The sequence below is a fragment of the Equus caballus genome, chromosome 23 (genome assembly GCF_041296265.1).
Source record: "Equus caballus isolate H_3958 breed thoroughbred chromosome 23, TB-T2T, whole genome shotgun sequence".
Classification (NCBI taxonomy): Eukaryota; Metazoa; Chordata; class Mammalia; order Perissodactyla; family Equidae; genus Equus; species Equus caballus.
In genome coordinates, this window is record NC_091706.1 from 48,269,372 (window position 1) to 48,284,830 (window position 15,459).

A 15,459-nucleotide genomic window follows, 5' to 3' on the forward strand; every position below is an offset into this window, starting at 1 on the left:
CTCTCCCACAGGTAATAATTATGAACTCTGGAAAAAACACAAAATACATATTTAAAATGTATTTGCAGGCACTGGAAAGTGAAAAAAAAAAAGGTAGGCAGAACCTGGAGAAGAGTTGAACTTTGAAAGAAGGGAACAACTCTTGGGTGGACTTTGCACTTAAATCACCAGTCACCTGAAAGTACTCCCCAGTCCACTCAAGTTGATGTGCCTAGAACTTATACAGAAAGCCATAGTCTTATTGGCGTGCAGAGTACAGAGTTCAAGACAGCCAGAGTAGCCATAAGATAATGGGGGAAATTTCAGATAGGGGAGAACCACATAGGAGGGAAACACCAAAATCTGTGTTAAAACTCCGCTCAAATTCTCAGCTGACCCGAGAACTCTGTAGCACCAGGGAGATTCCAAAGAAAAGCAGGAGCAAGACAGGAGAAATAATGGAGACAAGACTTCAGATGCTACCCACTGCTAAAGAGTACAAGTTTAAAGTCTAAGTCTAATCAAGTTAGAAGCTTCCTAGAACAAAAATCAGCACTCTTCTAAGAAAGATAACAGAACCCAGAGTCTCTACAATGAATCAATACGTAGTGTACAATTAAAGAATTATTGACATGAGAAGAAACAAAAAATATGACATGTCAATAGAAAGAGCAGGCAATAGAAACCAACCTCAAGACAGCCTGGATGTTGAGATAATATGCAATCTGAAAAAAATAATCCTTGTTTTCTTAATGAACACCTCAATGACCTGTTGAACAAAATCAGGCTGACTAACATGTAATTTGAATCTCAGAAGGAGAGTAGTGAGAATGGAGTGGAAAAAAATATTTGAAGAAGTAATGGTCACAAATGTCTCAAAGCCACACTTAACCACATCACAGTCAAACAACTGTTTAGAACCAAAGATTCAAAAGAGTCTTCAAAACAGCAGGAGAAATGACACATTACAGAGAGCGGAACAATAATACAAGAAACAGCTGACTTCTGATCAGAAACAGTGGAGGCCATAAGACAATGGATTGGCAGTTTTAAAGGGTTGAAAGAAAAGAAAACAGAAAAAAAGAAAACCTCGTAACTCTGAATACTATACTGAGCAAAAATATCCTTCAAAAACGAAGGCAAAAATAAAGACATTTTCAGATAAATGAAAAAAGAAAATTGTTGAAACAGTGCAGACGCACTATAAGAAATGCTACAAGGAATTTTTCAGTCTGAAAGTATGCAGTAATAAATGAAGAACACTAAAAATGGCAAATATATAGGGTAAACATAAAAAGACTATAACATAAAACTATTTAAAGCAAAAGTTTGATGCTGCATTGTGGGGTTTATAATATAAAACACAACAGGTAGTAAATGAAACTATACTTTAAAAAAGTTCTTGTATTTTATGTACAATGGTACCATATTAACTCTAAGTTGACTGTGATAAGTTAATAAGGATACTGTAATCACTAGAGCCACCACTAACAAAAATTAGAGAAGGTTACAGCTAAGAAAACAACAGAAGGATTATGATGGAATATATAGCTTTTCAATTTCATTAAAGCAAAAGAAGGCAGAAAAAAAGGGTGGAAAACAAATAAGGCAAAGAGAAAAAGCAAAATGGTAATCACAAGTGCAAACATACCAACGGTCATACTGAATAAAAAGCAAGGCTCAACTATGTGCATCTACAAGAAATGCAAATTAAATATAAAAACAAAGATAGCTTTAACATAAAAGAATATATGCCATGCAAACCCTAATTACTAAAAAGCATAAGCAGCTATATTAGTATCAGGCAAAACGGACTTCAAGACAAGGAATATTATAAGGAGTTAACTTGGGACATTTCATAGTGATAAAATGGTTAATTCATTAGGAAGATAAAACAATTAAAATACATAGGAGCCTGATAACAGAAGTTCTAAAAACACAAAGCAAACACTGGCAGAACTAAAGGGGAAAATGGATGACTCTAGAATCAAAGTTGGAGATTTTTAACATTATGAGTAAATGGTAGAACAACTAGATAAAAATCAGTAAGGATACAGAAGAAGATACAAACAACACCCTGGTCACTGTAATTGAGCATTTAAATCACTGCAGAAAAGTCTATTGGGGAGCATTGCTTTAGAGTCTGGATCAAAGACACAGCTGTCATTCTAAATTTATAAACTATTTATAGGAGGAGAAACTAAGATTATCTCATCAGAAATTACGTCAGTAGCTTTCTTTTCAGCTATTTTTTCTCTTAAAATTGTATTTAAACTTAAATTCTTTTGTCCTACGGCATTGAATACACATTCAGTAAGCAAAAAAAAAAGCGCATTTTTAGCAACACCAAATTTTAAAAACTAGTCATACTGAATGAGAATTTTGAAGTACAAAGTGGTAACAGTACAAGAATCATTTAAAAACCACAAGAAGGTGGTCAAAAAGGTACAAACTCCCGGTTACAAGATAAAAATACACATATATCTTAATTCTTAACTTACTTATATATTTGGTAACTTGTTCTAATTTTGAGTCCACCTTTGATGAAGTTGATCATATTTTCATCCTGAAAATAATTCAATTGAATAATTAGATCATTTAGCAAAAGATTCCTAAACTGTCCTCACAGCTGTGTATTTGCATGATTAGAACAACACAGTTTCATCTGAGGACATAATTTTTAAATTAAAACATTCTTCTTACTTTACATTTGAAATGCTTTTTTGAACTTTTCATTCCAAGTTAGATGACAACAAAAAGAAAACATTTTAAAAAATCCTTGCCTTACTTTAAGGAAGTAATAAAGGAAGTAATCCTCGCCAATTAGGGGCCATACAGGTTAGTCCAAATCTACCTTAATAAACATCATCATCTGGTGAAAATTTTCTTCTGGGTTCAACGGAATTCAAAACGGCTGACTTTAAGGATATAGTCAAACGCCGAACTTTCCCATCCATCATACCCCAGTAAATGGGATTATGGTTCTTCTTTCACAGGGTATTTTAGCGAGCAGAGTCTATGTAACACTGTGAATTTCATTCATAATCATTTCCAGACCAAAAGCAACAGATCAGGATTCTAAACTGGTTGTCACTGATACGAAATCTTGTTTGGGGAGAAAAAAATCACTTCACTTCTCTTTGCCTGATGGTCGTCGACCATAAAATTGAGGCATTTGGCCTAGATGAATGCCACCCTCAGAGTCAGCATTCTAGGATTCCAAGAGAATCTCTCAACAAATTATACTAAATAACTGCTTGAAGGGGGATGGTGCTAAAGGAGACAGTCTCATGTTTCATATTTCCAAGGAGAATGTTTTTCTAGTCTATTGATATTAGAAAGATGCTCTGGTATTTATTTCCTGTGCACTTGAGCATCCTTCTGAAGCAAAAGCAAAACTGATTTTAGTTTGCTAATTTCATTAATTACTTAAATATTTAACATTTAAATTATTATAAGAATCAATAGATACAAAATTCACTATACAACTTAAATGTTTATCTTCTTATTTTAAGGAATCTTATGATTACACAAGTTCCAATACTGGCCAGGAAAGAACTGCTTAAATTAGATTAAAACCTGCCTCAAATAAGAATATTTCATTTCATGATTGACCAGACATTCACCAAGTGCCTATTTTATACCAGGCACCTGAATGCTAAATCAGACAAAAGCAATACAATGTGCTAAGGGATAGAGGCAGGCACACAAGTGGAGACATGCATAGGGTGTCATGAGAGCACAAAGGTGGGGGGTGGCATGGGGAGACCCACAAGAGCCTCCCACAAGTATCAGCACTTAAAGCACAAAAAATGATTAGGAAGTGGCCAGGTGAAGGAAGGCAAAGCAGATGTGAACTTTGCAAGCAAAGAAACACTCAAGTGGAAAGGCAAGGAAGCATTAAAGATCATGGTGTGCTTGGCCATCTGTGCATACACAGCTCAGCAGTGCTGCAGAATCTACTGCAAAGAAGGAAATGACCAAGGAGTGAGAAAGCTACCTCTACCCATGCCACTCAAGCATGCAACATACCCGCATCTGAGGACATCGGTAAGAGGGGAGTAGGGAATTTGCAGGGAGACAGCAGTTTAGTTTGAAAAAGCCTCCCCTATTTCTGATATTCTGATACAGCACCACTGCCATAGTCAATGAGAGCTACTAAATGCTGAAGCAGAGAAATGGCAAGGTGAGATTCTCATCTTAGAGAAGGTGCTCAATTGCACAGCAGAAAATGAACTGGAGGTAAGAGAGATTAGAGATGGGCGGTGACTAGGGTGCTGTGCAGTCTAGGGAAAGGGTGATGAGGACCTCCACTAGAACAATCATGGTCAGAATAAAGAGGGAGAGATGGAGGTACTAAATTTCCAAAGGGTAAAGAAGTATGACCATGAAACTGACTGATATGGGGGCACAAGCAAGAGGGAAGAGGCATGGATATCTCCCAGATGTTTAATCGCAAATCCCCCAATGTAAAATAAGTCTTCCAATCCCAGATATAATGGTCAAATCCCCATTCGGAAAACATATCAGAAAAAAGAGGGGGGTCCTCGTGACTAGCATTATGTTTACCAAGGCAGCAAGACTGTTATTTTCAGCCAGCCTTCATAATATGTAGGGTTTTAGGAAACAGGGTCATAGACCAGATTGATTCCATTCTACTAAACCAGGATCCAACCTAAGAGGTCAACCTCCGGAAAAAGAGAAAAGTAACTTTCAATACACTGCAAAACATTGAGATTGAGGAAGATTTTCCATCTTCAGTTGAGTTTCTGCCCCCTTACAATCTTCACCCCACCCTAACCATCACTGCCACCCGTGGGACCATGAAGTTTTTTAGAAGCATTGAAGATACCATGATAGGCAAGGTACTGGTTGTAACAGTTCCTAGAGGTGAAATTAAAATGCCCCCAAAGGAAAGGATTCATTGTTCTGTTTAGTGACTTTTAAAAACTGCTCTTCCAAAGGAAGAAATAAAAGCAAGAAAGGAAAATGAGAACAGAAAAAGGGGAAAAAGAAAGTCTGAAGCATTTATGAAAAAGTTTGGCTCTCTCTGCATGCATAAGTGAGCTTTGCTGAAGCATCTGGTACAAGAAGGGATGGCCAAGGATTAAGGAAGCCTCTTCTGCCCAGGCCACTCCTGTGTGTAGCCCTCCACCATTAGCAAGTACAAAGAGGGCTAATCTCAGAGTTTTCATACAGAGAAGCCTCCTGAAATTAGGAGCGGCAGTTATAAGACAGTTTCTTCAAAAGGCAGTGGTTCCCAGTGGACTGGAGTTTGAAACAGACTCTAAGCGCATTTGAGTAGGAATAAAGCTGCTCCCAGGGGTCTTTTTTCAGCCAAAGATTATCAGAATACCATCATCTTTCGTTACAACTCTGAGTCAAAAGAGCTGAAGCACTGACAGAGCGTGCCACATTTTTCTATGTAGGAGTGGCAGGCTTCCCCAGCAGCACCAACTCTAAGCCAAACGTTCATTACCTGCACAAACGTGAGTGCGGCTTTCTGTAGGAGACACTCGGCATAACAGATTTCAGCATGCATCTCCTCTATTAAAAACAAATAAAAGTATATTAAGGAAAATCCCATGTCCACAGTCATTGCTCTGAGATGTTCAGAAAAGACTGGTAGATAAATGAGCCCAAGAGAGACACAAAAACCTAGATTGTTTTGGTGCTTCCATAAAAGTGGAATGATGACCTCAGTTCTGGGTCCCACAGCAAGATTTTCCCAGAATGCATGAAATGGTTCAGGAAAGTCATCTTTGGTCTCATTCAAATATAACTGCAAAGAGTCAGGCACTTGGTATCAGAGACCCAAACTCAGCTCACAAGAGACAACCAAAATTTAAAAGCACTTTTAAAAAAACAAAAGGAAATAGCTTATTTTTTAACTTAACAGTAACATGTAAGTTTAATACAGTTATAAAAGATTGAAAAAACTAACTTAAATTTATATTCTACCTTCTTAAATATGAAGGTATGAACATCATGACAATGATTAGGCACATTATTAACTTGAAAAGAAAGCAACAATTCTCTAGAGTTCCATGAAAAGAACTGCTCTGCATGCCCAAGTCATGACTCCTCACACACAGGAGACTTGATGTAAAAAGACAGCGCTACCACAGTTTGGGCTATTTTGATCATTGAGATATCTAGCACGGAACAAGGCACTCACAGAAGGGGTTATGTAAAGCTCTGTATATCCCAGGGACACGTGGCATGCCCCCAAACACATGGCCTATCCTCCTAAACGATCCATTACACTTGCAGAGATTTGGCGGGGGGAGAGCTTTGCATCCTTGCATAAACAAAATCAGCAGATCACTGTTTTATCCATGGAATGCAAATTGGCATTTTATTTAAGTAAATGAGCTTGCAGTATTTAACAGCCTAGATGGAGGAAAGGCTCTGCCGTGTACTAGCTGCAGGGTCGCGAGCAAGCTAACGTCTCTCTCTGCTGGTTTCCTCATTTATAAAGGCTGGTGAATGATGTCTCTACTTCCCAGCCAAAGAATCAAATGAGGAGCTGCATGTAGCGCTCACCATGCAGAGCAAACGCTAGATATATGTCAGCTACTTTAACATGTCCCTGGCCTATGTCATGCTTTTGGTAAAAGCTCAGAAAGCAGAACATTTTTATGTGAAATAAGTAACTGAAAAATTGGGTATTTCTGGGAATGAAAAAGTAACTGAAAAGTAGAGTGTTATTAGGAATGCTGCTGAATCAAACTGGATAAGAACTAGTGCTTTACTTCTTTCCCTTACACACACAGACCCATCACCCGACACACACACACACACCCGACTGGTTCAACTTGGTGCCATGCTCATATTTGAAAGGTTGAACTTACAAAGAAGCACTATGCAGCTAAGATCTCCCAACAGCACCCCTAAGATGGGGCCAAACCCACAACAGGCCAAACCTGAGGAGTTATGGCCTGTGCACATTCTGGCAGCCTCAACAGCCAGGGTCTCCAGCCTTCAAATCACCTCACCTGAAAGCGTGCCTCTGGGTTTTCTCAGTGTGTTCAGTGGGATAAAAACTAGAAACTTTTATTTTTACAAAGTCATCTGAATATCCTCTCCCTAGGTAAATTTGAAACAAAGTGGAAATTGTGAGAAATTATTCACTTTGAAAGCCTGCTCAGTAAGGCACATTGCTGACTTGGGGCATGCGCCAAGGGGTGCACGTAGGGGTGAGGTTGCTGCCAGGAGAGGACCAGCCCGAGCAGAGGCATGGGGCACAGGGAGTACACCGCACTGTGGGCAAGGCCAGTGGTGCGCCTTTGGCGGAAGCACAAGGTGTGTGAAGGAGGGGTGGGAGGAGTCTGGAAAGGTAAGCTGTGGCTAAATTGTGGGCAACCTTGAATGCCAGAGTCAGGGCTTGATTCGGTAGGGAACAGTGAGTCCTTGCTGAGATCTGAGCAGAAGGGTAGACAGATCAGGGTTAAGTTAAAGATGGACAAATCTAAAAGTAGCTAAAGGACATAACAAGAAGGCAGAGATAAAAGGCAAGAAAGTTTGAACTCTGTGTACCATATGCAGCTATTCCTCATATTAAATCCTCTTCACATCTTAAGCGCTGCATACAAATATCTGTTTTTAAAGGCCACTGGAAAGCCATTCAGGGCAATACGCCAGTCACAAGAGAAGAAATGGTGTGTTCCATGTTAAACCCAGGAAAAGTTTAATTAAATACACTCATTCCTGCAGCCAGCCAGCCACTCAAGGATGGAAATGAAAATTACCAAGGGGAAAACAAATCACGTACTAAAGCTACAATGTTTTGACACGCTCCCTTGAACACAAAGTCTGTTTGGGTTGCAGTGACAGCCAAACTCATTAGGAATAAAATGCAACTTAATTTATAAAAGTCCTATTTCTTCACTCTGGTTGATTTACATTGGGCAGTTCCTTAGTTCTCAAAATTAGTCATTTGGCATTTATGACTAGGTACCTACCAGAACATCTAATAATTACAAATTCCTTAGTCTCTTGAAGGAAATATCTTCATGATGCCCTGAAATGTTAGCTAAGCATGCCTTTAGATATAAAAATTTAAATAATATAAACCTGTATTTCAGAAGAGGCTATTGTCACAAGCAAATTTAATTTTATTATTTGTTAATTAAGACTATTTTGTTAGAGCAGTTTTGGGTTCACAGCAAAATTGAGGGGAAGGTACAGAGAGTTCCCATTTATCCTCTGCTCCCACGCATGCATAACCTCTCCCATTATCAACACCCTCCCCCCCGAGTGGTACATTTGTAACAAGTGATAAACCTCCAGTGAGATGTCATAATCGCCCAAAGTCCACAGATTACATTAGGGTTCACTCTCAGTGGTATACCTTCTATGGATTTGGACAAATGTATAATGACATGTATCCATCATTATGGTATCATACAGAGTATTTTCACTGCCCTAAAATTCCTCTGTGATCTGCTTATTCACCCATCCACCCCATCCCCTGGCAACCACTGATCTTTTTATTATCTCCAAAGTTTTGTCCTCTCCAGAATGTCATATACTTGGAATCATACAGTACGTAGCCTTTTCAGATTGGTATCTTTCACTTAGTAATGTGCATTTAAGGTTCCTCCGTGTCTTTTCATGGCTTGATAGCTCATTTCTCTTTAGTGCAGAATAATATCCCATTGTTTGGATGTACCACCGTTGATTTATCAATTCACCTATGGAAAGACATCTTGGTTGCTTACAAGTTTTGGCAATTGTGAATAAAGCTGCTATAAACATTCATGTGCCGGTTTTTGTGTGAACATAAGTTTTTAGCTCCTTTGGGTAAATATTAAGGAGAGAGACTGCTGGATTGTATGACAAGAGTGTGTTTAGTTTTGTAAGAAACAGTCAAACTGTCTTCCAAAGTGGCTGTACCATTTTGTATTCCCACCAGCCGTGAATGAGAGTTCCTGTTGCTCCACATCTTCACCAGAATTTAGTGCTGTCAGTGTTCAGATTTTGGACATTCTAATAGGTGTGTAGTTGTATCTCATTGTTGTTTAAATTGTGAACAAACCTTTGAGACCTCTCTCCCTGGTCTAAGAGGTGAATCTAGCAAGCAAGCTGCTTAGGTTTAAAGTCAGTGCAAAAATGCATGCTGGGGGCTGGCCCTGTGGCTGAGTGGTTAGGTTCAGCATGCTCCCCTTCAGTGGCCCAGATTCAGTTCCTGAGCATGGACCTATTCTACTCATCAGCAGCCATGCTGTGGCAGCGACCCACATACAAAATAGAGGAAGACCGGCATAGATGTCAGCTCAGGGCAAATCTTCCTCAGCAAAAAAAAGAAAAAGAAGAAGAAGAAGAAGAAGCATGCTGTACTGTGAAGCAGCCATGCTGGCCTCATAAGTCTGTGTTCAAATGACTTTGCAACCCCACACTTCATGCCTGAAGATACCAGCTGGACAGCTCCACAACAGGAAAAGATAAAGGGTACCTCGCTCTCATATTTCCCAGCGGTATTTCTTAGAGATTGAGGGAAAACGTACCAACCCTGGTCCTTGCCTCCCTCCCACACATAAATAACACCAACATTGCAAGCCTTTTTTAATGTATAAACAAAATGCTCTTGTTTATGGTTTTTTTTTAAGATTTTACATTCCCTTTTTCTCTCCAAAGCCCCCCAGTACACAGTTGTATATTTTTAGTTGTTGGTCGTTCTAGTTGTGGCATGTGGGATGCTGCCTCCACGTGGCTTGATGAGCGGTGCCATGTCCGCGCCCAGGATTCGAACTGGCAAAACCCTGAGCTGCCGAAGAGAGCGCGCAAACTTAACCACTCGGCCATGGTGCCGGCCCCTATGTTATCTTTAAAGCATATGACTATTAGATGTGTAAGCCTTTTCCTGAATGTCCATTGCTTTGTTCAAAAAAAGTATATAAACTGCGCTCAGATCCTTAGACCTTGGAGCATTGCCTCAGAATACTCCGTCGGCCTGTTTCCCAGGGCTCAAGTTCCTCACGTTGACTATTGAATAAACTCCTTCATTTAACCTCTACCTAGACTCTTCACTTCAGTTGACAAAATTATTTTTTAATACTTAGTAGAAAGTAATTTTCTACCTATTCCAGATTTTCTAAGTCCCATGTCCAAAGACATAATAGAAAGATAAGAACACAGTACAATCTGTTTTCAAGATGTCTAACATGGGAACAATTCAACATTTCCCTCACCCATATATGACACATTTTGTGCCCTTTTCTACGTGCCTACAGGACAAAGTTTGGGGTAACAGTGGACACAACCGTGGCTTAGGGAAAGGCAGATCAGGTGTGAATCCTGCTCTGCTAGGCAGATAATCTTGGGCCATTTGTTTAATTTGTTTAATCTCTCTGAACATCAGTTCCTAATCTATAAAAAGGGGGTTACACAGATTAGACTGGATATTGAGGAAAGCACCAAGGACAGGGTCTGACACATAAGAGAGTGCTTTTTAAAAAATGGGGCATTATCATTATTACTTTTTAAATTATTTTTTAAATTATTCATACTTACACCAAAAATACCATGTAATTCTTCTCAAAACTAAGTTCAAAAAAATCTCAAATGTCAGTTTTCATAGTGCAAAGAAAAAGGGAAGCAGTGGGCCACTAGAGAGAAGTCATACAGAGGAAAACAGAAAGGACAATGTAAGTGGAGGAGTCAAATTTCTTTGAGGCTCACTTAGTTTCCCATTAACCTACTTTAGTGGACTTTAGGCCTACTCAGGCCAATTTCCACAAATGGCCCAAAGATGGAAAATATGAAGACATTTTCTATCTGAAATCAAGAGGATAAATAAATTCTGACGGGTTCCTGGAGGTCAGTCTCTGGAGAAGAAGTAATGGGATTCAGCTGCTTGGAGTGACCAATGAAACACCATTCTGTTCTACAATGGTTGTGGGGCCAATATCATACCCTTTTAGAACAAGTCCCATAATCCTCTCCTGTAATTAACACTCTAATCTCATATCATGCAAATATTCCCAAGTTCTCCAATGTCCATAACAAGTTGATAATAATACTCTTCTAACAAAATAAATAAAACTTGATAATGAAACACTTTCAAAAACGTGTCTGACATACACTTGACCGCTGGGAAAGACCTTAACAACAGTATCCAGAATTGTTCATGTCAGCCACAGCTACTTCTAGTATTTAGCATTTTCTCTTCCAGAGAACCAGTCTGTCCGTGACAGCATAGGCACAAATTCTCCTTGGATGGCAGAAGCTTTTTTCTGCAAGGGTCACATGTGAAGACATTATTTTCTTTTCTACAGGAGTATCTAGCTGCTCCTTTCTTATAAACCATTGTGACTAGAGTATACCATTAACAAAACAGAACTGATCATGGAACCTCTGCTCTAATGTCAGTGGGAACATTAAGCAATTGACAACAAAAGGAGTCATTTCCTCCCATCCATCTGATCAAGGTGCTGTAGCCATTCTTGGATTCTTAAATATTCTTAAAGGTCCACAAACCAAACATCTTCCAGATTGTGAAACACTATTATTTTTCTTAAGGTATCAAAATTACTTTTACCTTGGAAAGAAAGGCAATAGCTTGTAGAAAAATAGAGACTATCAAACATAGATGGTAGGAATATAAACTCACATAACTCTTTGAGAAAAAAGTGGCAGTATCTATAAATATTTTCAATTTTCAGTTCCATCCTATGGAATACTACATAGCTGTTAAACAGAATGAAGTACAATTTATACGTATTGACATGAGAAAATGTCAATGTCAAAAAGTCACGGTGTATAATAATATATATCATGTGATTCTATGCTTGCAAAAAAATGAACAATACACTAAAAACTACAAAAACCTGACATGTACCTTATGTATACATTTGTTTATGTGCACAGAAAAGTCTGCAAGAATTCAAAACCAACTATAAACAATGGTTAATTCTGAAGGATGAGTATGATGGGAAAGAGAAAAAGACATTCATTTACCCTATATTATACACTTAAGTGTTGAATGTTATGAGCACGATCACATTTTAATTTTTTAAAAGAAGGAAAAAGTTAATCTTTTAAATGACTCTTACCTTCAGTCAGCTGTTCCAGTGATCCTCTAGAAAGAAGACTTGAGAAAGATTCTATAACAGTGTTTTTTTTCCTATATCTGCACAGAATAAGAGAATAAGTAGAAAGGGCAACAGGACATAGAAAGAAAATAACTAACAATAAATCAGGCTGAGCTCATTTTCATTGACGTTCATTTCAGTCACAATCACAAGAGCCGCCAAGGAGGAACTCTAAACTCTAAAGTCCGTAGGGCAGAGCCCATCCTTTCAACACATCACCCCCAGCACTGGGCTGGCATCCTGTGGGCACTCCATCCATGCTTATTGAACATGAGTGGACAACCCCACACAAAACAGTGATTACTAGCCCTGCCAAGCACCTTGCCTGATCCCTGTGGCTAAAATCAATATTCTGTGCTGAGAGCACAGGCGAAGAAAAGAGTTTAGAGTGCAATATTTGGAAAATCTCTTCACTGGCAGGGTTTGCAACAAAATTGCATCAGGATGTCATTTTAGCCATGTTAAAATTCGCCAGTGCTAATTAATAGCTTTTGCCAGGGTTTTCCTGTACACAGAGGAAAGATTAAAATAAAACTAAAAACCCATCCCATTTTCACCACCAAAAGTACACAAATACGTCTTTTTTAGAGCAATAAAACACTCCCTTCTGAATCCGCAGCATCTCCCACATAAAAGAAGACTGCGCTTTGCTTGGCCTGGACTGGCCCGCAGTTCCTAAAGCCGTTCACCACAGGAAGCCCTGGAGAGATGCTTGCTGCTCACCCTACTGAAATCACCCTCTGCCCTTCTCTGTACTCAAATTACCAAAAGAAAAGTGGAAGGGATCGAGGCCAAGTGTTCGGCCAAATGAGAATCACACTATAATTCCTAAGAGGAATTTTTTATCTCTATCACATGAAGCTGCACGATGCCAGGACGCTGTGGATCTCAAGTCCCTTCCTAGAACTGTGGCCAACTTAGCAAACAGCGCTCTCAGGCAGGCGAACCACATTCATTCTGTCACACAGACGTAAAGGGTTGTAGTCGTATCTCAAGTATTTAATTACTCAGTTCATACCTTTGGCAGGTCTGTAAGGCGTCCTTCATAGCAGAAATGCCATTCTGGATGTCCTGTTGCTCAAAGGTCATGACAGCCTGCAACACCACAATGGTACTGTAGCCCAAGGCATGGTACATACTCTCCTTAGCCCTGGGGACAACACAGGGAATTAGGACGTTTCAGTTCAACTGAAAAGCACTCAGGTCTTGTCTGACACAAATCACAGGAAATCCTAGTAAATGCATGTCGTGACTTCCACAATAATAACCTTTACTCCTTCACCATAATCACTGAAATAATTTGGGCAGTGAAAGACAGGACCTAAAAAACTCAAGTATCAAGGACTTTCCAACGTAAGCCCACACGGGCAAGCACAAAATATTCCCAGTTACAGAGAAGGCGACAACATGCTTTTCCCTGTTTCAGCACAAGGGGGCAGCCTGCGGAATCATTTCCTAAAAAATATTGCAAAGCAAACCAGGTTTTCCCATTTGAACAAGGGGCAGTGTACCGTCTTGAGCTCTGAAATAAGTGTTCAGAAAAAGCCCACTGAAAATGTATTTTGTGATAGAGAGATTCTGATACATTTTTCGAAAGAAAGACTCATTTAAATCATCCCTCTCCTCTCCCAGCCAGAGGCCAAGAGGAAGCAAGACTTTTGCAATAAATTAGGTCTGCCCCAAAGAGCCCTGACAAAAGCACATTTTAGTATTTAATCTAATCCCATTATCTGAGATTCCTGATTAAAGTTCTTGATAATTCAAATTATCAAGTTATCAGTGAGAACGGCTTCGATTTTTAAGGACATTAATTGCTCCTAAGGTACCACACAGCCCAGATTCTTAGGCTGTGAAAACCTCACCATCTCTTTTCTCAAAACTTCTCAAGTTACGTTAATCAGTTATTTATAAGATTTAAAATATTATTGCACGGTTTTGTTTTTAATTCAAATATAATGCACAACAGCCTGCTGCTATGCAAAACAAATGCAAGCCCCATTATTCTTTCCCCCCACGGAAATAGCCTAAACCTCCTTTGGTAATTTGTAGTTTGTCCTCAAGAGTGAGAACACCAGCTGCTCAAAAAAACCACAAACAATAAGAGTGGCCCAAAGTTAATCATTAATTGCGGTTTTAAACCTCACATTTTTTAAAATGAAAGCTCCTCCAAAAGGAAGAAGAGTACTCAAGTGTGAAAAATGATGTTTAACAGTGAAACACGCATAAAGATTAGAGAATATAAAATGAATAAATACAATACTAAATCATTTATTTTCCTTCCATATTATGTCCAGCTGGGTGTCAGTGGCAAAGAAAAGAAGGAGATTTGTTTGAATAAAAAAACCAGGAAACAGACAGGCAGGTTGAAAGAAGAGAGACAAAGAGAGAAAGGCAGGTAGACAAGAGAGGAAGGCAAGAGACAGAAGATGGAGAGAGTGGGAAGTCTGAGTGACTGTGAAGGACAGAGGAGAAAAGGGCAGGAGACAAGCAAGGTAGACATTGTGAGAACTACTGAAACCACACTGGACAATTTCCCTAGGCTACAGGCTTCACTATTTTATCATCTGTTCCCAACTCTGAAATGCTAACTGGTCACAGCTCTTCTAAATCTTAATAGAATTACCACAGCAGCTCCTCTGTAATTTAATTCCTGATTCAAAGTCAATGAGCTGGGTCACGTCATCCTACTGACCACTTAAAGGAATAGGATTCCCAATTTTATGCCCAAGGAACCTTCTAGAAAATTATTTATGACGTCTAAAGTTCATCCAAGTGAGTGACTGTTTGAAGGCACAATGCAAGATTACTCCTGTCAAGCAATAGTCACACTGCAGAGACGAGGACTGTGGTAAAAGCGCGGCCCAGCGAGAAGGCTGAGCACAGGTTTTGCTGCCACACTTTAAAATTTAACAGGTACTATTAATTGAATTTAAATTGCTTAACTGGTTTATCCCATAAATAGGGAGTCTCAATACTATTTTTATTATCTTAAATTTCTTTTTCACTTTCCAAGATTAGCATATTCTAGTTCTTCTCATCCCCATTTCAAAGGAAAACATTCTTAATGATACTTAAGCTTAAGAGGAATATCCGTAAATATATTTCACTGAAGAAAGGAAAATAAAGCTCTACAAAACTACATAAGGTGGCACCATTTGAACAAGTATAGAAATTAAAATATGAAGAATCAGAAATTTTCTGATTAAAGTTGAAAAGAGGGATTTCTTAACTGGATATTAAAACTACCCAACAGTAAGGGGGTCTCAAGCAAATTAGTTTATAAATATTCAGGTGGAAATGCACATAAATTAACTGACAAGCATGACGTCAAAGTCAGAATCATTAAACACATCTGAAAAAAGGATACTTTATCTAAAAGAAATAA

At 38.9% G+C, this 15,459-nt stretch overlaps 1 protein-coding gene across 18 annotated transcripts in view; it reads right to left on the minus strand.

The window, feature by feature from the left end:
* Positions 1-15,459, minus strand: part of TTC39B (tetratricopeptide repeat domain 39B) — a 149,983-nt gene that overhangs the window by 43,890 nt on the left and 90,634 nt on the right. For all 18 annotated transcript variants that reach the window (XM_070248710.1, XM_070248704.1, XM_070248698.1 and 15 more), the window contains 4 exons: positions 13,093-13,224; positions 12,036-12,112; positions 5,459-5,526; positions 2,481-2,545 (listed from right to left, as the gene is read on the minus strand). In XM_070248710.1, the coding sequence (XP_070104811.1) occupies positions 2,481-2,545; positions 5,459-5,526; positions 12,036-12,112; positions 13,093-13,224 (342 nt within the window). The remainder of the gene's footprint in view (positions 1-2,480; positions 2,546-5,458; positions 5,527-12,035; positions 12,113-13,092; positions 13,225-15,459) is intronic.